The sequence below is a fragment of the Syzygium oleosum genome, unplaced genomic scaffold (assembly GCF_021117445.2).
Source record: "Syzygium oleosum isolate NSW1041296 unplaced genomic scaffold, Sole_v2.1 Sole_v2.13, whole genome shotgun sequence".
Classification (NCBI taxonomy): domain Eukaryota; kingdom Viridiplantae; phylum Streptophyta; class Magnoliopsida; order Myrtales; family Myrtaceae; genus Syzygium; species Syzygium oleosum.
Genome location: NW_026607497.1, coordinates 1,723,024 through 1,744,616, shown reverse-complemented (window position 1 = coordinate 1,744,616; position 21,593 = coordinate 1,723,024). Strand labels below are relative to the sequence as shown.

At 42.1% G+C, this 21,593-nt stretch overlaps 1 protein-coding gene and 1 pseudogene across 4 annotated transcripts; both read right to left on the bottom strand.

Annotated features, from left to right (window-relative positions):
* Positions 1-7,746: 7,746 nt before the first annotated feature.
* Positions 7,747-10,957, bottom strand: LOC115681276 (multiple organellar RNA editing factor 8, chloroplastic/mitochondrial). 4 transcript variants are annotated; one of them, XR_008817789.1, is made up of 6 exons: positions 10,428-10,957; positions 9,852-9,949; positions 9,709-9,774; positions 8,672-9,058; positions 8,057-8,620; positions 7,747-7,964 (listed from the first exon to the last, which is right to left on the bottom strand). XR_008817789.1 is itself a non-coding variant. In XM_056317247.1 (5 exons), exons 1-5 carry the CDS (start codon positions 10,850-10,852, stop codon positions 8,142-8,144), a joined length of 1,455 nt encoding a protein of 484 aa, XP_056173222.1. In that variant the 5' UTR covers positions 10,853-10,957; the 3' UTR covers positions 8,016-8,141. The 4 variants fall into 4 exon arrangements, 2 of the variants coding, with proteins under 2 accessions (XP_056173222.1, XP_056173223.1); XR_008817790.1 differs by having other exon boundaries at positions 7,747-7,955; XM_056317247.1 differs by lacking the exon at positions 7,747-7,964 and having other exon boundaries at positions 8,016-8,620.
* A 3,492-nt stretch (positions 10,958-14,449) lies between these two features.
* LOC115681294 (cold-responsive protein kinase 1-like) lies at positions 14,450-19,931 on the bottom strand (annotated as a pseudogene).
* Positions 19,932-21,593: the final 1,662 nt, after the last annotated feature.

Below are 21,593 nucleotides of genomic sequence, written 5' to 3'. Positions count from 1 at the left end.
CGGCGTCTTCCGTATCGGCGATCTCGTAGCCCTTTCGGTCGATCCCCATTGGCTACGTGCTCTCTGGTGTGTGCAACGTCCAAGAGACGAGAGCAACGCTTATATATCAACTGTGTGGAGCGAGATGACAAGGAAGAGTTGAACAAGGGAAACTTGTCAAAAACTCAAAGACTCATCATGGGTTTGTAGAGGTCAACACCTTAATGGTTAAGTTTGCAGCAATTTTCTGTGTTTTATGTCCGCGTCACTCGTCAGGAAGGCAAGGTAAGTCACCGCGCTGGCCAATCCCGGCGATCGGGTTGTTGTCAATCGAGTTTCTCGGTAATACAAAGGAGACCCACTGATTAAAAATTTGGCCGATGCAGTGGATGACGCGTGTTTCACTAAAATTTGAAAAGTATTATTAATTGATGATCTCACACAACTATGGATTTTGAATTCACGAATAACTTATTAGCACTATCTACGATTATTAATAAGCAGTATATGATTTTCGAAATTTTAGACACGTTCATCTATCATCTATCAGCGATTATCAACAAGAAATTACGATTTCCGAGGTTGTAGGCATAATCATCTGGCAATATGTGTTCGTGTCAATCCACCATCTTCGTCTCCAACTGATGTGTTGGCAGATTTATGTTTTGTCGGTAAATGACACTGCTTCAACACTTGGCAAAATCTGTATTTGTTAGATATCGATGATTTTATTGGTCGATTTCCTTCAAGTTGTCAGCCGGTGAAGAATGCCATTGATAACCTATGCACTAATCTCACTACCTTGTTGTATTGACATCTTGCACTATCGATGAGCTTATAGCCCGCCAATTGTTTCGTTCATTGATGACTTATGCATTGACCAAACTTTTGCTCACATCGAATGAGCTGACTACCCATGTATTTCAACCAAAACCTCTGCATACACTACCCTCCTTCCATGTGAATATACACATCATCCTCTGTATTCTGTTATAAGCCCTAAGTGTCCCTCTACTGATGAAAACATACACCACCCTAGTATACAGCCATCGAAAGTAAAGAAGTTAATAGAGAATCCGAGCAAAGAGAAGAAGTCATAGATAAAGGGTTTCATGAGATGAGGAAACGTTTAGACAAAGTATTCAACTGCAAGTGTACGATGAAAAGGCAATCAATGGAGACACCTCCAGACCACGGCCATCTCCTAGTCTCTCGACGCTACCCTGTCAATTACATTTATATGTACTCCCATACAAGGTCATTAAGTCGATCGAGCATAAAGTCTGGCTTTTATGTGGCAAGGTGATGGCTCCTCTGCTAAAGGGGCCAAAGTAAGTCTGGATACTATTTGCTTGAGTCATGAGATGTATATGGTTGATTTTTTTGCGCAGGCAGGATCCATTTCTGGTTGCTTGTAGGCTGAAAGGCGAGTCCTTTTGGACTTTGCCCATCTCAGCTAATTCCTCATCCATTTTGGAGGAAGTTATTGAAGCTTAGAAATGATGCCCCCACCTTTTTTTAAAGCATGTCCTGGAGATGGAAGATCTACCTTCTGGTGGCATGATTATTGGCATCCCCATGGCCCTCGGCTCAATCATTACCCTTTTGTAGCTGATGCTACATGTGATTCACACTGGTTTTGGCCTCCTGCTTGCTAGATAGGAGGATTTGGTACAGATTCAAGCTGGCATATGTGATTCCTTGCAGCCAAACTATTCTGTTTCTGATAGGGCCATTTGGAAGTTGACTACTTTTGGATGTTTCGTGGCGGAGAGCGCATGGAGTGGTTTAAGAGTCGGCTGGGTTCGCGCTCGTCTAATATAAAGGCTTTCAAAATTGGGTTGGGCTCGTTTCATATCGCCGTCTCATAGGGACATTCTTGCCTGAACCTAGATTTACTGAATCAAATGTATCATAACCGTTAGTTTTGTGAAACTCATACGTAGAGCCTACATAGGACTCATAAAGTCAAGGGAAAATTTCAAATAAGGACCTGAAGTGCCCTCATTTTGTCACATAAGGGTCTAAAGTGGATTTTGTATCAAATAAGAACCTACAGTGCCTTCATTTTTGTCAAATAAGGGCCCGAAGTGGATTTTGTGCCAAACAATGGCATGAAGTGGCTATTTCTGTTTCAAATAAGCGCCTAACTTTCTGGATGGTCAGGGCATTTACATCTTTTAACTTTTTTGAATTCTTTTCCTTTCTTTTTTTTTTTCCTTATTTCTTTTTCTAGTTTCTCTTTATGCTTCGCCAGTGACCGGCCACCGGCGAAGCCCGGGGAGGGCTGGGCGAGGGTGGCCTCACCGGCAACAGGCGAGGGACGACCTCACCGGCAACAGGCGAGGGACGACCTCGCCGACCATGGACGAGCCAGCCCTCACCATATTTGGGCAAGGGTCACCCTCGCCGGCAACGGACGAGGGTCGCCTCACCAGCTGCCGGTGAGGGACAGCCTCGCGAGGGTCTCGCCGGCCACTGGTTGCCCAGGCGAGGCCGGCCCTCGCCAGTGGCTTTCGAGGGAGGCCTCACCCAGGGCGAGGTCGCCTCGCCCAAATCCGGCGAGGGCGACCCTTGCCCGGCCCTTCCCGGGCTTCGCTGGTGGGCGGCCCGGCCATCGGCAAAACAAAGAGAAGATCAAAAAAGGAAAAAACGAAAAGAAAGGAAAAAATAAAGAAAAGGAAAAAGAAAAAAATTAAAATTATTTAAAATTAAAATTATTTTTGGACGAAAATGCCCTTGACCTCGATGGTCGCCGACTGGAATATTTCGCCGTCCGATGATCGGCGAAGTCAGGCTCTTATTTGAAACTCTCATTATTAGGCCCTTATTTGAGACTGACATGCCACTTCAAGTCATTATTTGATACAAAGTCCACTTCAGGTTTTTATTTGAGAAAATGATGATACTTCATGCCCTTATTTGGAATTTTCCCCAACGTTGACAATTGAGATCCGCCTAATCCAATGGACCCAAGTCCAGGAAAGGAATTCCCATATCTCTCGTGAAAATGTCATGTCCATGTTATCATGTGTGAGAGAAGCCATGTAAATTGTACGGTGCACGTTATAATCTCTCCTAAAATAGATCGATCTCTGGAGTCCTGATTTGAGCGAGATTCAATTAGATTTTCGCTCCCGATCCGCTATTAGAGTAATTGGATTTGATTATGTTGTTGATTCAGTTACTAAGAGCAACTTAGGGATGGCACGAGGGAGAATTGAATGAAGAAAGCCATGGAATGAAAATTTAAACTTAATTATTATGTTTGATTGTTGCTGAGGCGTTGGAGCAAAGTATATGTTGATTCATTTACTTGGCCATGAAAATTGTGAAAAAAAAAAAATTGCTTCATAGAAGTTGCGCATCAGGAAAAAGAAAATGAGCTTACACCAAAATTCTATGTGTAACTATTTTTTTAACACGTGAAAAAAGAATAGGGCAGTCATCCAATGAGTTAAGACATAGAATCATTGTTCATTAAAATTTGGAGGAATGCTCACTTCTAGATTGGTTACCAATTTTGCACAACAAAACAATATAAATGAAACTAGAATAGAAATGACAACTCCACTCCGAGTTGATCGCATTGCTTGTCAAGACGGGCGATACAAATCGACCCTCCAAAATCACATGGGCTTCATGATTTTTAACGGTTAGATTATGTAGTGTTCACGCGATGAGGCTTAAACGATCAGAGATTATAATTGACCGATTCTATTCCGGATCGAGTTTATGCAAGTATATGCTCTTATAACATATAAGAAAACTTTTCACAGACTGAGAAGATGATGCAGACCCATTATCTACGTACGGCACACATAAACCACCTCACGATAACAGAAGCCTTACATATGTAATAAGCTTTCACCTTATTGTGTAAAGACAAAACAAGTTTAGCCCTTCTTTTTCACTACAAAGCCGGAACAGCACATGAGCAAGCAAGTCTTCTGCTCCAACACCGAGTTCGCTTTTTGTTCGTCCTCTGGGACCACCGAATCCAACTCCACGCAGGAGAAGCAGAGCCAGAGGCAGCTCCGGAGCTTCTTCCTCATCTTCTTTCTTATCGACTTCTCGGCATCTTTCGCATCGTCGAGCTCATCACCTCTTTGGCCGATCCCCATTGGCTATGTGCTCTCTGGTGTAAGCAGGTGCAATAGATGAGAGTAACGCTTATTTAAGAACTATGTGAAGCAGATGAGAAGGAAGAGTTGACCAGGGGAAACTTGTAAACCACTCAACTCCTCATGTCATGCTTGAGGTTAATATCTGAATAATGACGGCTGCAGCAATTTTTTTGTGCTTTATGTAGGCGTCGCTCGTCTGGAAGGCACAGAAAGTCATCGCGCAGGCCAATCTGCGGTTATCGGGTTATTGTCAACAGAGTTTCTCAGTTATTGCCATGGAGTCAATAGACATTATAAGGTCACCCAAACCAAGAAAATTAACAACTAATCGATGTATATAATCACTTTGTGAATGGTGATATCTTATAAGGCACAGTGCAGTTCCCACTTGGTAAAGGCACTCTTTAAGGCTGCAGCAATTTTTTGTGCTTTATGTAGGCGTCACTCGTCTGGAAGGCAAAGAAAGTCATCGCGCTGGCCAATCTGCGGTGATCAGGTTATTGTCGATAGAGTTTCTCCGTCATTGCCATGGAGTCAATAGACATTATAAGGTCATCCCAAACCAAGAAAATTAACAACTAATCGATGTATATAATCACTTCGTGAACGGTGATTTCTTGTAAGGCACAGTGCAGTTCCCACTTGGTAATGGCACTCTCATGAGTATAGCTGGTGAAGTCAAGGAAGGAAATCGAGACCACTAACTAAAATTTGGCCATGCTATGGAGGAAGAGGACCTGCTTCGGCTCGCTTATCTCCTCTTCCCTCCTTCTATGTGAATATATGTCATCCTCTCGGATCAAAAAAATCTATATATACACATCATCCTCTCTGTTCTGTTCTAAGGCCTTGTTCCGTACCTCTACTGATGAAAACGCACACTACCCTTTGTCTGCGAGCGCAAGAGTCTTGCGTCAAAAACTATTTGAGAACCACACGGGAAAATTGATAGCTTAACAAGAAAACGACGGTTTTGAGGGCAGCGTTTCCCACAAAACAAATACAGCCATCGAAAGTAATAGGTCACTGAGAATCCGAGCAATGAGAAGAAGTCGTAGATAAAGTAGACGAAAGGTCCAGAAATACTCTTCAACTGCGAAAGTGCTATGAAGACACTTCCTGACCATAGCCATCTCCTAGTCTTTTGATGCTACCTGGTTGATTACCCTGTACCGTAATCTAAACCCTTGCACTGAGCTCGCGCCGATATTAGACTCATGCACCAATCCAGACTAGATAAATGCAATTGGAAGTTTAAGAGCAGCAAATAAAAGCACACGTCAGGCAGCTCTACCCGTTTAAGCTATACATCAAAATCCAGGAAAATTATGAAAACAGTTCTAAAGGTATTGCAATTATGTCAAATTCAATCCTGAACCTTTTTCAATTGTGCCGTTTCAGTCCATCCCGTCAATTTTGATCGGCAGCCACTGACATGGAATAGATATGTACAAACGATATATGTAGCAACAAGAAGAAGGAAAAACCTTGGAAGAACAAATAAATGCATTTGATAGAAATTCATTATCAACAGAAAAAAAAACTTTACGCCAGCCGACCGACCGACGCTGACGTGGCAATTTTTTGTGTATTTTTTATTTTCTTTCCTTTCTCTTTCCTTCTCCATTGGCCGGTCGCCAAACCAACTAGAGGCTAGGGCCATCGAGGGCGAGCCTCGCCATGGCTACGCGAGCTCGATCTTGCCCAATGACAGCGAGGCTTGCCCTCGCCAGTATCGCCCACCAGTGGCAGGCGAGGTCGACCTTGCCGGCCATGGCCCCTAACCGGAAGAAAAAAAAAAGAAAGAGAAAGGAAAAAAATTCCAAATTTTTTTTTAAATTGCCACATCAACGTCGGCCAGACGGCCGACGTCCACATCAGCGCCGGTCGACCAAAATTGGCCAAATGGATTGAAACGGCAAAATTGCAAAAGTTTTAATAAAAAAAATTTTACTACTGAATTGATACAATTGTAATAAGTTCCAAACTATTATGATAATTTTTCCCAAAGTAAAATATTCCCTAGAATTGGGATTGTGCGACAAAAACTAGATAGTGTAGATTCCTCCGTCATCTCTAATGGCAATTGTTACCACTGGGGAAAGGACAGTAACAAGAACATCTTATATATAACATGGGCCAAGCCTTCAACATTCCGCAACTTCTCTACAGAGAAAGATAAGAGAACCGAGAAAAGGAGAAACGAAAAAGATGAGTTCTTTCAAGCGGATTGCAACTCTGGTGCTTGTGTTATTCTATCTTTTATGACAAGGTCACAGGATGTCCTCCTGATCTGACGGCGGTGTCCTCGTTAGCTATAGCCAAGGGTTCGGCGGGTCAAGCGATGAGCCATACTACCACAATGCCTTGGAAGTAGTTCTCCATGTTCTCTTTACACAAACTCCATTTTCGGGTTTTAGGTGCTACAACACATTCCAGATAAAAGATAACAATACTCGGACCCTTGATTCCTTTTACGGCCATGGAGCGTGCAATGGGGAGATTACGATATACGATTGTTCCGTTTGTTTGAATGCTGCAGCTGGTCTAATCAGACAAGAATGCCCTTCAAGAATTGGGGCTACTTTTCAGCTGATCGATTGTCGACTTAGATACGAGATTTACCCATTTACAGATCCCTGAAGTTGCATCTGATGGTCATGAATGAAATATTCAATAAAGCGAGGCCATTAGATCTCTCGAAAATTTTAAGGAGCTGCTCCAAACTTTAGTTCATATTTCTTATATTACTTTGCTATTTATTACACGATTAAACCTTTCAAATAGGGTGGTAATGTCTTGAAACTTGTCAAAATAGTGCGACCTAATTCTTTCATATACTCTGTCTATTGCGAGTAAGAGAAGTGTTCCGACATATCCTTTCTTCATTTTGTTTCCTAAGCAACTGAGTCATAGAAATGGAAGAGTTTTCTCCCTTGAACGACGTCCATCGTTCACTTCCGGGAAAGATGTAAATCGGGGCATTTGTTATGCGGGACAGAGACGTATTTTAAAAATCTTTGCGCTTCCGAGGAAGTTTTTTAAGGTCTCCCATAACTTTCTCCATTTCTGATGTTGGCGAGAATCAAACGGTGAGTTGCGAAAAAGGTCGCCGTTGTCGGACGTTTAAGTAGCATCCCTGGACTTTCCCCGAAAACGTTCATTTCTCATTGCTGCTCGACACCCGTCGCTGCTTCAAACCGGGGACGTGATTTATTACCGCGTTCCAAAGCTGACAACCGAAGCGCCCCCATCGTGTCGGCGTATAAGGACGCTAGAAGGATGCCCCAAGCCGGGACATGAGACAAACGTCCATGGCAGGGGCGATTGTTAGTTTTCCCTGTTTGCATTCTCAATTTGAAAACAGATTCACTTCGGGGAAGATTTTCTGTCGTCCCCATGTGCCTTTTTCTTTATCCTTTTCATCTGACAGTGGTTTCTTGCTTTTTCTCGCCTTCACATAATCCATGTAAACCCATTCGACACCTACACATAAGAACAGGACAACACCTAAGAAAACTAACGACTCAAATACGTCATCTTCCTGTTCTGTTCTAAGGCCTAGTTCTTTCCCTTTACTGATGAATACATTCATTTCCCTTGTATGCTCTCACAAGAGTCTCGCCTCAAAAAACGAATATCATCCAGAGCCACACAGGAAAATTTATAGCTTAACAAGAACTCAAAAGTATAGAGGGCAGCGTTTCCCACAAAACGAATACAGCCATCGAAAATAATGTCACTGAGAATCCGAGCAATGAGAAGAAGTCATAGATAGAAAGGATCAACTGCAAAAGTGCAATGTAGACACTTCCTCAACACAGCCATCTCCTAGTCTCTTGATGCAACCTGGTTGACCTTGCATTGAGTAGGCACAGATATTAGACTCATGCACCAATCCAAACGAAGTAAATGAAATTGGAAGTTTAAGAGCAGCAAATAAAGCATACATCAGGCAGGTCCATCCGTTTTAGCTATACATCAAAATCACATGACCGGCGATCCAAGTTTTTTCTCTAGGCCAACACTCTAGACCTAATAAGCATTTCCACCCGGTACAGTTGACGGGTCCCTGCTAGGAGTGTAATTCTGGCTCTGATAGTTTGGCATATTCCCAGCATCTCTTTGAGGCATGGTATTGGACCATCCTTGATTCTGTGAAAAGCCTCCAGCATTCTGAGCAGCCCCCATGTCTTGCGGTGGCATTCCACCCATATTGTTGTAAGGCATCCCTCCCATATTGCTCTGAGGTGGCTTCTCACCCATGCTATTTGACGGCGGTCCACCCATGTTGTTTTGGGGCGGCATTCCTCCCATGTTGTTTTGGGGCGGCATTCCGCCCATGTTGTTCTGGGGCCGCATTCCGCCCATGTTTTGGTGTGGCATCCCACCCATGTTGTTTTGCGGAGGCATCCCACCCATGTTGTTTTGCGGAGGCATCCCACCCATGTTGTTTTGTGGTGGCATTCCACCCATGTTGTTTTGCGGCATCCCACCCATGTTGTTTTGCGGAGGCATCCCACCCATGTTGTTTTGTGGTGGCATCCCACCCATGTTGTTTGGAGGCATCCCACCAAAATTGTTTGGTGGCATTCCACCCTGGTTACGTGGAGGCATCCCACCATAGTTGCTTGGGGGCATTCCACCTTGGTTGTGCGGAGGCATCCCACCAAAGTTGCTCGGTGGGGGCATTCCACCACCCATATTTGGTGGAGGCATGTTGCCTTGAGGTGGAGGGTTCTGCATCCCTTGGTTATGCATAGGTGGCATGTCTCTGGCTTGGAAATCTCTATTCTGCATATTTTCCCTCCTTTCAGAGTTCCTCGATCCGTTGAAATCACGGGGTCGACGATTATGCCCGTTCCTCTCGTTAGCTCGAGCATTATTTCTCACCCATTCTTCATGGTACTTGGGGTCATAAGGAACTGCTTGCCCGTTAATAAAAGGTTCTCCTGACAAATGTGGAAAAAACACATTGTGACATCAACAAGAGATTGCATGAAAGAGAGAGGCAATAATTTCACAATGGGATATACCAAATTCGCTTGTTTGATTTGAGACTGATATATGGCTTCTAATGAACAATAAGTATTAAAAAGTAAAATAGAATAAAGCTAGGTCTTGATTGAGTTGCTGAGTGCAAAGGCAGATGATAATAATACCTACAGTAAGGATTACCTTTCGCAAGACCAAGTAGGCCTCATGCTGCTACATAAACTCGACTCGTTCATATAGGAACCATAAAGGCAAAGCATGACATTTTTGTCCATCGCAAAGCCAAATTTCGCTAGATTTGCAGTTGAATCGAATTTTTATCTTTCTAAAACATGTTTCCATTAAGCAAACTTATCTGCTAAACAATTCATGCCTAAATCACTATATTAAAATACTAATTAACACAACAGATCAGGTGCAATATCTATCCATATAATAGTCAAGCAAGCACAGTCAGCCAAGAAAAAAAACCTCAGCAGCACAATTGCCTCATGATGAGGTCAACAAAGCAGTCAAATCAAAACTTTAGCAGCGCTTTTCATAAACAAGAGGATGTAATCCACAGGATGCAAATTCATTGCAGAGTTAGAAGATCAAGATTTCATACCCCCATAATCCTTATTCTTGACATCCAGGTATGAATCAGGAAGAACCCATCGAACTCTAGGCAAATCTGTGTAACAAAACAGAACTCATTAGCAGAACTTTCCAAAAAGAGAAGCAAAAGAAAACCAATCAAGAAAGCTTTACCCTTGAGCTTGTAAGAAAGCTCTTCAGATACAAGTGCTCCAAATGCATAATAGTGCCTTGTTGAAACTGAGTAGATCTTCATTCTGGCTTCTTCTTCACTGTAATAGCGAGTAAAAAATTGTGGTTCGACAAAATAAAAGGGACAGCAATAAATCAAGATAATCAATCACTACAGGGAACGACTATCACTTCAAGAACCATTCGCACAGAAGGCGTTCTCAAAGTAACTATCAGACCAGCAAGTGTTCACATATGCCACATGTGGCACTGAAAGAAAAAACAAACCCAATCATCCTTACATATCATTCTTGCCACATAAAGCAAGAATAAAGAATCAACTTTGAGCTGAAACACTCTAATCACAGCAAAACTCATACTAAAATCGGATTGAAAATTCAACCAATATATTTATTGTTCTTGACCACAACAATTAATCATTTCACCTCTAGCCACTCATTTCACCCTCCGGCCAACCGATGGCGATACAGAATACACGCAGAGAAAATAACGACAAACAACAAACAACAAACAAATTGCCACACAGAACACAACCTGATATATCATCAAACCACTGACCTTCCAACAATCTGCGCAAGCGTCTTAATATAACTATCGATAATATCATCCCTAGTAGGATCGCCCTCCGGCTTCTCCATTACGACGAGCCAGTGCTCGAAGTCGCAACCGTCGAGCAGTATCGTCTCCTTCGGTGGGCGGTTCGACCAGTTGGGGTTCGGATCGTTGAGCGACGAAGAAGTCGACCTCGTCGCGAAAGAGCGGGCGTACGGAGCCGCGGCGGCGGGGCCGCGGAAGTCGGCGGAGGCCACGGAGAGGAGGGGGCGGAGGCGATGGCGGAGGAGGGAGGGGAGGAGGGAGAGATGGGAGCGAGGCGCGGCGGCGGGAGCGGAGGAGAAGGAGAGGGAGCGAGAGAGGAGGGAGGCGAGGGCTTGCTGAGGCTTGGAGAGGAGGAGGGAGCGGGTGAAGAAGAGCTGAGTCGCCATGGTTAGGGTTTTGGATGCGCGCTCTAAAACCCTGAGTTTTGGGGACGATGACTGACGGAGCGAGAAGAGCGATAATCGCAGGGCCTTCTTCGCCTCTTCGAGGGGATTTTATGTCGAGGAATCCGTAAATGCCCCCGGGTTATCGGGGGAATTGCAAAGGGTGGCATTTTAGGTTTTCTATTTATCTTCTATTTACGTAAATGCCCTTGGGCTGTCAGGGAATGCACCGGCCCAAAAGACCAAAACGAAAAATCGGGCCGGTAAAATTTGGCCCGCTACTACTTTAGGGTCACGGACCGGAGGTTTCCCATGATCGGAGGGCCGTGAACGATCCAAGAAGACCGGGCGAGCCTTTTTAGTGTTTTCTAGAATTTTCCAAAGGGCGGGCAATATTGTAATTGGACCGTATTCTAAAGCATTTTCTGTAATAAATGCGGGTAGTTGGTAAATGGAGAGATGCAATCTCCACTATTGGGAAGAAATTTGATAACCCCGCGTTGATCACCCCGCCCTTTTTGTTGATCAGAATATTGATCCGTCGCAAACACCAAATTTTTTTACTAGGTACGGATATGACAATATAAGATTGAAAGAGTGAAAATTCTTGTCAAGACATGAATTTATTAAGAAAAATCGTTTGTTTCACGGAAAACTCAAAATTTGAAAAGCATTTTTCGAAAAATACAAGTAGGCTATTTTTGGTGAATTACAAACGTGCTTGGGAGTGACAAATTAGAGTCTACCTTAGCTAGGAATACCCAGATTTCCCAATAGGAAAAATTGCTCCTTTTTTTCCGGTGGAGAACCCGAAGGGCGATCATACTAGGAATGAGATCATTGATATTTATATTAAGACGCTTGCACAGATTGTTGGAGGGCGATGCTACTAGGAATGAGATTGTTGATATTTATATTAAGATGCTTACGCAGATTGTTGGAATGTCAGTGATTTGAGCTTGTGGTCTCATCTGTTTGCTAGGGTTGTATTGGCAATTTGTTTATTTACGTTATTATGGTTGTCAATGAAATGGTGATATGAATAGCGTAGGTAGAGGCGTTGTTACCATTTTATCGACAACCATAATAACGGCAAACAAACAAATTGCCACATAGAACACAACCTAGCTAACAAATAGAAGACCACAAGCTGAAATCACTGACCTTCCAACAGTCTACGCAAGCATCTTAATATAACTATTGATGATCTCGTCCCTAGTAGCATGTTTGTACAGGATAGCTATTTATATTTGGAGAGACAAACAAAAAAAGAAGAAGAATTTGATTGACCTAAAGGTTTTAGGATGCTGAAAGTTTCTCGCATCAGCAAAACGAAAATGGCTTGATTGGAGTTTCCTACTCCAATATAGAGTCTACAGTTTCTCGTATCCTCATGATCGTTCCCAATTACTCCGGTCATATATCGAATTGAAGCTCATTATACCATATGAAATGGTGATGTCTTCTGAAGACGGAGATGAGTCATACTACTTCAAGTCCTTGCCTTTGGCTTGTCGGCGGTGGTTGTACGGCCTGGTTAACTTTAATGTCCATGAACTCGGAAAGCAACCCCAGTCTTGAAATCTTCTCCGCATTAACGTCTATCTCCCCAATTAGCATTTTGACCACAATCGACATGGTCGGCCGTAGCTTTGTCCTGTGTGCAGAGAAGACCCATCTTCATGTATCTACAGACCTCCTCAACATCACAGTCACCGTTCAGTGATGCATCACTGGACTAACTCCCCTTCTCCGGCAGTTTCCATGCCTAAATCAATAGCAGGAAACATGTAATTGTCAGATCGTCTCAACTGTATTTTATCCTCTACTGACTATTGCATTAAAGGGAAAAAATAGTGTATTTCTACAAAAGTTGCTAAAATGTACATGTGATATTCACTGGGTAATGGATCCACTCCATGCCTAGCGTCTAATTTTTGTTTACTCTCGAGAAATAATATTCGATGAAGTAGGTTAGCATGGATAACAGCCAAAATTTGTAGCACCCCTTTTATTGAATATCATGTCAACCATGAGCTGTTTCACCAAGAAGGTTCCACCGGCTCTGAACCAGTTCACCAAAAATTCCGGTGGCATATAACTAATGAAACTTAACCTTATGTGAAACAAATCCAAGTTGTGACTTTTATACCTATCTGGTTTCAACCATGAGCTGGGACCTAATTGGTACATCGAGCATCTAAAATGTAAGAACAAGCTGCAAGCAAGTTTTACTTCGCTTCTTATAGGAAAACAAAAGCAAATGAAGTATGGTTTTCCATCATCACACACAATATGTGCTCATTGCCAGTCAAGCTAGTAGAGTTCATTATCGGTTTACGGGATAAGATCTACGTTACTTTGTTGTCTGGACTAAAGCAAACGAAGTATGGTGTTCATTACCCCCTCTCCAACTTTATTGTCTTTGACTAAAGCCTTCAATTGCCACAGGCAACTCTTTATATGTGTACATTCTAATGTTTTGGATGGATGAAACATATGGACATTCAAATAAGAAGGAATTCGAATTTGGAGAGATCAGACATGCAAAGAATACCCGGGAAACACATAAGCTGAAATGCCGAGTCCATCATTCTACAAATGCCGACAATCCAGCAAATTCAAAACAAAGCAGAGTCGTTAATTCCACATAGAAAAAATAGTCGAATAGATGTTCACTAGGACAAACTAATCTCAGTATCCATTGCGTAAGAGTGTCCTTATTGCATTAGATATAAGAAACTGGCTAGTGGGCACGCATTTTGAACTTGACCTGGGATTTGGTCTTTTGTTTTCGGCCCACGATTCGAAGCTCTACTTCGACCTCATTTTGTTTGAACGAACGATCATGTCATACATTTTGAATAAAAAGTGACCTTTTTCAATACTATTCGTGATTGACTAATCTCTCAGGTGAACCAAAGTTAAATTAATAGTGCATCGAAAATAAAATCATCAGCAATCGGACAGTGAATGACATTAAGGCTCCGTTTAAGCGATCATTTTGAAAAGAAAATCACTCATTTTTCGCCAAACAAATGGTGTCAAAGCAAATGAAATTGAAAAACCAAATGCGACAATCAAAAGTAGACGAAACATTTTGATCACCTCCTGCAACCTTTTTTGTCAATCAAAATATTGATCCGACATGAATATAAGAAATCTTTTACTAGGACGGATTTGATGAGACGGAGATTCAAGAGACATTAATTTATTAAGAAAAACCTAAATTCGAACCGAAGACAATCAAAATTAGCTCAAAGCTGTCATTGAAAGCCTGATGAAAAAGGGAGCTATTTTTCCTACTAGGAATATGGGTATCCTATGTGCTTAACGTTAAACAACACATAAAAGAAACTACAAACTAAAGCGATTGGTTAAGGTAGACTCTGATTTGTTGTCATACTCCCGGCCTTTTTTATGTACAAGAGACCATTTACAATTCAAGACGATCAAGTTGGGCCAGTCTCCTAGGGTTTTCGAAGTCCTCTCAGGGACGAACGATACGGTAAATGTACCATATTCTAGAGTATTCTTGTCCTAAATATCGGTAGTTAATAAATAAGGAGATGTAATCTCAAAAGCAAGATCCAGAGGAAATTTACGATTGTAATGAGAGTAACTCTTGTATAAATAAGAGTGCGCACAATCTCGATCTCAAGCATTATCCCGCGACATAAGCATGTTTACTTCACAGAGAATGGTCCGCTCATATATTCTAGATAGTGGAAAAATTTTGGATGATCATCATACAACTCTGGCTAAGATATCTATATTTGGAGAGACAAACAAAAAAAAATTAAGGGAATTTGACTGATGTAAAGGATTTACAGTGCCGGAAGTTTCTCGCGTCAGCAAAACGAAAATGGCATCCATTTGGAGTGTGCTATTCCATCTCGATCTACAAGGGCTCTAACGATTGGGATGTTATCGTATCTACGTGGCCGTTCTCAATTACTCCGGTCATATATTGAATTGAAGGTCATTGTAGCATATGAAGTGGTTATGTCTTCTGAAGAGGAAGATGAGTTATATGGCTTCCCAGTGCCTACTGAGTCCGATGGGTCGCCTATGTTTGGCTTGTCCATGGTGGTCGTATGGCCGAGGTCTACTTTAATGCCCATGAACTCAGAAAGCAATCCTGGTCTTGAAATCTTCTCTGCATTAACATCTACCTCCCCAGTTAGCATTTTGACCACAGTCGACATGGTTGGCCGTAGCTTTGGCAAGTCCTGTGTGCAGAGAAGGCCCACCTTCATGTATTTACAGACCTCTTCAACATCACAGTCACCGTTCAGTGATTCGTCCACCAACTGCACTAAGTCTCCCTTCTCATGCAGTTTCCACGCCTGAAACAGTAGCAGGAAACATGCAATTGATTAGATCGTGTCAATTGCATTTTATCCTCCACGGATTATTGCATTAAAGGGGAAAAAGAGTATGCTTTATGCGAAGTTGCCTAAAATGTAGATGTGAATACTCGCCGGTCAATGCTGTAGCGAGAAGGGAACTATGGGATCCACCCCTAGGCCTGGCATCTAATTTTGTTAACTGTCGAGGAATAATATCTCAATTTGGATTCGAAGAAGCAATCTGGAAATAACAGCCAAAATTTGTAGCACCCGTTTTGTTGAATATCACGTGAAAAGAAAGAACAACAATGAAGCAACACTTACAAATTAATCATGCAGCAAACTCCAATTTTATAATCTACCTCCTATTTTGGAGCTACACAGTTGACACAGGCACATCTGTTTCAGTAGAGGCACAAACAGCTAGTGGTTATCTATTTCTAGCCTAACATTGGTAGATGAGCAATTCGCAGGACTCGCCAATCCAGAAAAGGCATCTATAAGAGAGTTGAACTTGAATCAGATGACCTAATCATTCTCCCTCTTCTGGCCAGCATAATGCCGATGCATCCATACCCAACCAGGAAACCACACACATGAGCACACACATTGCCAAAAGAAGAGGTCAACAGAGAATCTGAGCTGCTATGCTAACTTCACCACAATGGCAATTTCAGCTCTAAGGCTCCCTTGGGAGAGAAATTTAAATTTGATAAGGGTGCAGTGACTTTGCAACTCAACACAAGATGGACTTGTAATAAGCGTATGCTCTACTGTGGCAAGCAAAGGGTGCAGTGACTTTGCAGCTCAACACGAGATGGACTTGTAATAAGCATATGCTCTACTGTGGCAATCAAAGAAGCTTATTTTTTTAACCGTAATACTGAAAGGAAGATTAAAAAACCACATACTTTTTCAAGAAGATAACGCTCTTCGGCTGGTAACTTTCTGTTTGTGTTGCATCTCCCACTAACAATTTCCATGACTAAAACACCAAAACTATAGACATCTGCTTTTCTGTTCAAGTGACCTCGTATGGCATACTCGGGTGCCAGATAACCTCTGCATAAACAATGTGAGAACACTCATAAGCTTCCCATTATAGATATTTACAGAAAAGGACAAGGGCAAATACAGTTTCAGAAAACATGAATATCATGACAATTGACAAAGCATAGAAATATTCCAGAAACTGGTCTCGACCAACGGGTTCAACCACGTGACCATTGCTTGTCTGGTCCAGTTGGACATGAAAATACTGGACTGGGCCAAAAACTGGTCAGAATTGAATGCATATGTGGTTCTGTAACCACTAACCAGTACAGTTTCGGAAAACATTGGTTTGCCTGGATTAATTTCAATTACAATCTGTTTCTACTTTCTACAAGTCTTACAGCTCAGTGAGATGCCTAGAACAATGTTAAGCCTGACTCATGAGGGCGTGAACAGCAACAACATAGTACTGTTCTATCAAGTTATTGTAGCAGAATGGGGACAGTGCTTCTGCACACAGGAAAGGATGCAATAACAAGTGTTCTGCGCTAGTCCAAGACGAAGCTTATAGCCGCAGAGGATCCCAATTAAAGGAGGAGAAAAACACGTTGAAGATCGATCCCCCACCTTATGGGGTAAAGGTAAAGGTAGGATTTTCAAAGGCAGAGAACTAGCTCCCCTCTATTAATCAGAAAACTCATCTCACACTTAAAGATTATTGGTAACCGAGCAGGAAAAGTAGAAAGATAAAAGTCTACAGATTGTAGCACATGGATTATGCTTTGGTTTTACACAGGAAAGAATTCCGCTGGCATATAACTAATGAAACTTAACATTACGTGAAACAAACCCAAGTTGTAACTTTTATACGCATCTGGTTTTGACCATGAGCTGGGACCTAATTGGTACTTCGAGCCTCTAAAAACATAAGAACAAGCTGCAAGCAAGTTTTATATCCCTTCCTATAGGAAAACAGAAGCAAATGAAGTATGGTTTTCCATCATCACATGCAATATGTGTTCTATGCCAGTCAAACTATTAGAGTTCATTATCAGTTTGCAGGATAAGATCTACATTACTAACAAGAATAGGGGAAGATCATGGACTTACGCTGTTCCTGCGACACGTGTACTAACATGAGTCATGTTTGGAGGGAAAAGCTTGGCAAGACCAAAATCCGAAATCTTGGGCTTGAGGTATCTATCAAGGAGGACGTTACTTGCTTTAATATCTCTGTGGACAATATGCGGTTGAACCTCCTCGTGAAGGTATGCAAGCCCTTTCGCAATGCCAATGCAAATTTCACGCCTTGTGTGCCAATTGAATTGGATGCTACTGTGGCCTCCGCCTAAATGTGTAGAATGACTGGTCATTTACTGGTAGACTCAGGGTAACATTTTTAACAAATGGAAGTCAACTCACCTAAAAGTGTTTGCGCAAGGCTGTTATTCTCAAGATATCCATATACCAAAATTCGGTGCTTCCCATCCACACAACAGCCATATAACTTGACCAAATTGTCGTGCTCTATGTCTGCGATTACTTTTATCTCATTCAAGAACTCCCGCACTCCTTGTCGTGACTCAGACGACAATACCTTTATAGCAACTAAGGTACCGTCTTTAAGAGTTCCCTGCGTGTTTAAACAAAATTACAGCAAGGAATCAGCATCTCAGCTCTCAATGTCGGAAATGAGCGACAGACAAATACTCCACCAAAAGATCGAATCCAAATGAGTAATCACCTTGTAAACAGATCCGAAACCCCCCTCTCCAACTTTATTATCTGGACTAAAGCCTTCAGTTGCCACACGCAACTCTTTGTATGTGTACATTCTAATGTTTTGGATGGATGAAACATCTGGACATTCAAATAAAAAGGAATTCGAATAGGAGAGGTCAGACATGCAAAAAATACCCAGTAACCAAAAAAGCTGAAATGCTGAGTCCGTTATTCTATTACGCCGACAATCCAGCAAATTCAGAAAAAGCAGAGTTGTTAATACCACATAGAAAAAATTGTCGAATAGATGTTCACTAGGAGAAACGAATCTCAGTATCCAAAGGACAGAGCACCCAATGATAACATCGCATTATTTTTCACTGGCATTGTCTAAAATATTAAAGGCTTCTACACCAACTCAATCAAGAGAGAAGAGCTTTGAGGTACTGATGTACCGATTGTCAACTTCAATGCTGCAAACAGAGAGTAACGCATGGAGTCATTACCTTCATCAAGTTCTACACTATTTCGAGCTGGTATTCTAGCTGGGGAAGCAGTCCTCCTCTTGAAAAATGAAGAAAAGCACTTCATAACCAGATATCTTTAGTTGCACCGAACTTAGCCCCAGGTCTATCCTCAACAGCAAGATTCTACGATAGAGATGAGAAGAAAAATCAATTCCCAGAGAGAAATAAGCATGTTTATACCTGAAGAATAATGAAGAAATGCCCACCATTATAATAATAATCACCACTGGACTTTATCTACATATAGGTTTTACTTACACAATTTGTTTACTTCCTTCACTTTCCCAACTAGAATAGATAGAGAACTAAAGGCAAGAAAGCTAATTTTGCGTGAATAATTGCAACCCATTGTTTTTTCTAGGAGAAAATCGGTGCCCTACTAATTCTTTGTCGAGTATATGGACATTTGTGGATATTGAATAGTAAATTGTACCTTAGCTGAGGACCCTAAATACACAACCACCGTTTTTAACTCAAAATGGCAAATGCTTTGCACCTTTATGTTTATCAGTGTCCTCTTTTCGCAAAACGGAAGAAAGCAAGGCGTCTCAGCAGCAAACTGGCACTTCAACATTGAATTGCACTCACAATAATAGAACATTCAGGTCCTTCCAGTGGCTTTTGCAGAACTTTGACATTACCTCTTCAGGTTCAAATACAAACAAAACATGGAAAAGACTAGACGACTAAGAAAGATCCATGTATTTAGGCCCCAAAAAGAAGCAAACAAAAAGAAAGTTCCTTGTATGTAATCCAGCAAAACCTCGCGCAGCTCAAGGTCATCCGAACAAATGACTTTGATCTCATTCTTGTTTCAATTACTCCATAACTTTAAGCCCTTATCATTAAAATGCTTCAAACTGGATACTGAAAGTGTTCTCAGCTCCATAATTTCCTAGCCAACGTACAAAACACTGCGAGAGCGAACACATCCCAGAGTTGGCAGCTGAGAACCCATCCCAGTTTTTCATTGTCTAATCATCACTTGTCCCAACTCCGGATGAATCAATCGAATCACTTGACACGGAGCCACAACACAAACAACGGATCTTCCCCCCCGAACGAACGCATGAGAGAACCCCAAATCGAACTGCTCTTCCAACAGAACAACACCGTCTCGCCCAATTGGAAGGCGTTCGACACGCCTTGTCAAAACGGACTAGGGTAAACCGAACCCAACCCAACCCCATCGAGCAAACACCGATTTCCCTCTTCACGCTCGCGAACTGCGTAAAAACCAGACAGACAAGCGATGCGCGGCGAGAGAAACTCACCTGGGTCAGCGTAGGAAGCAAGAACGGAGCTCGTTTCAGAGAGGGAGGGAGGGCGGGAGGGAGAGAGAGCGGGATGGAGAGGGAAATGACGAGATCCTGTTCCCAGTTAAAAAGACTCTTCTCGGCGTGGCAAGGGTCAGGCCGGGCACGGCTTTCTGGGAAGAGGGGAAGGAGAGGAGGGGCCGACGAAGAAGAAGAAGAAGAAGAAGAAGAAGAAGAATGAGAAGACGGTACAGCGAAAGCAACCATTCAACAGTCGCCTATCGTCGGAGAAGATGGATTTCCCGGTTTGAACAGTCAACCTTCTTGACACTACCACGGGTAGTGGGTCCCACGCAGTTTTGAACTTTGACCTGGGACTCGGTCTTTTTCCCGTTTCGGCCCGCCATCCGGAACTCTTCATTGACTTTCCTTTTGTCTGAACGATCATATTATACATTTTGAGCGAAAAAAAAAAAGAAAGAGAGAAAAAGGAAAGAAACTTCGTCAATGTCATTCGCAGTTGACCAATCTCTCGGCTGAATCAAGCTAATTGTTTTTTTTTGGTCAAAAGAATCAAGTTAATTTAAGGAGTGTATTTATTTCACTTCAAATTGCATGATAAAAAAAGTTATTTTTCATGAAAACCGTTTTTGAAGAAAAAGATATTTTTTTATTTATTTGGTGGTTTAGATAAAGTAACTTCATTCCCATAACAAGGGGAAGTCGTTTTTCCCTAATATAATCTTTTTCAAGTTATGAAAAAAAATTTCGAAAATCAATTAGTTTTATATTATCTCAACACAGGAAAGCCAGAAAATAATTTCCCATTAATAATTTTCATTTAAACAAACGAACCCTAATTGTGGATCACCATGGCTAAAGGAAAAACATCAATACTTGGAGCGAATCACATCCGTTTATTTCGCGATAAATGCATAATTTGGATGATTGCTTGTATTGCTTACAGTAAAATATTTTTCGAATCATTTATTTTTTACGAAATAAATGGAACCCTTGAATTGAATGAAATTGAGAAACCAAACATACTTCTTTGAACATTCTTTTTCTTTTTCTTTTTTTTTTCTGCGTGTTTGTAAAGCATGAGATTGTGGTTTTTACCTCGTGAAAGAACTCTCAACGAGAAAGCCGAGCCGCCATTGTCCCGCAAAATCTCGAACTACATCACAGCCAAAAGCGGATGTCTGGAGGTGGCATAGGAAACCAGTGACACAGTAATTGACACACGCACGATGGCAAAGTCAACCGGACGTGTGACGCAGGTGAACCGGGCATCAATTGGGGGTGGGGCGCGGTGGCGGCAATTGTGTCATCTAAATCTAAATCCATCTTGAGGTGGACGGATCTGCTTTCCCACTCACAATCCAATTACATGATTAATATTTTATATATCTAGACAAGGAAAAATGATCAAAACAGTTCAAATTTATTGTAACTGTGCTAATTCAATCCTAAATCTTTTTTTTGTGTCAATTCAATACTAAACTTTTGAATTTGTGTCAATTCAATATATCTGGTTAATTTTGGCCGGCTGACACTGACGTGGACGCCGGCCGTTCGGTCAACGCCGACGTGGCAATTTTTGAATATTTTTAAATATTTTATTCTTTTATTTTCTTTTCATTTCTTTTTCCTTTTCTTTTTTAGTTTCTTTCCCTTTCTCTTTTTTTTTTCCTCCCCAGGGGCAGCGAGGTTGGGCCCTCAGCCCTTGGCAAGGGCAAGTCTTGCCCACCCCTAGCGAGGCTTGACCTTGCTAGTTGTTGGCGAGTTCGGGCCTCGCGAGTGACGGCGAGTTTAAGCCTTGCCCAACCATGACGAGGCTTGTCCTCACCACGCCAGATCTAGCGATCGACGCCAATGGCTAAGCGCGGCCGCC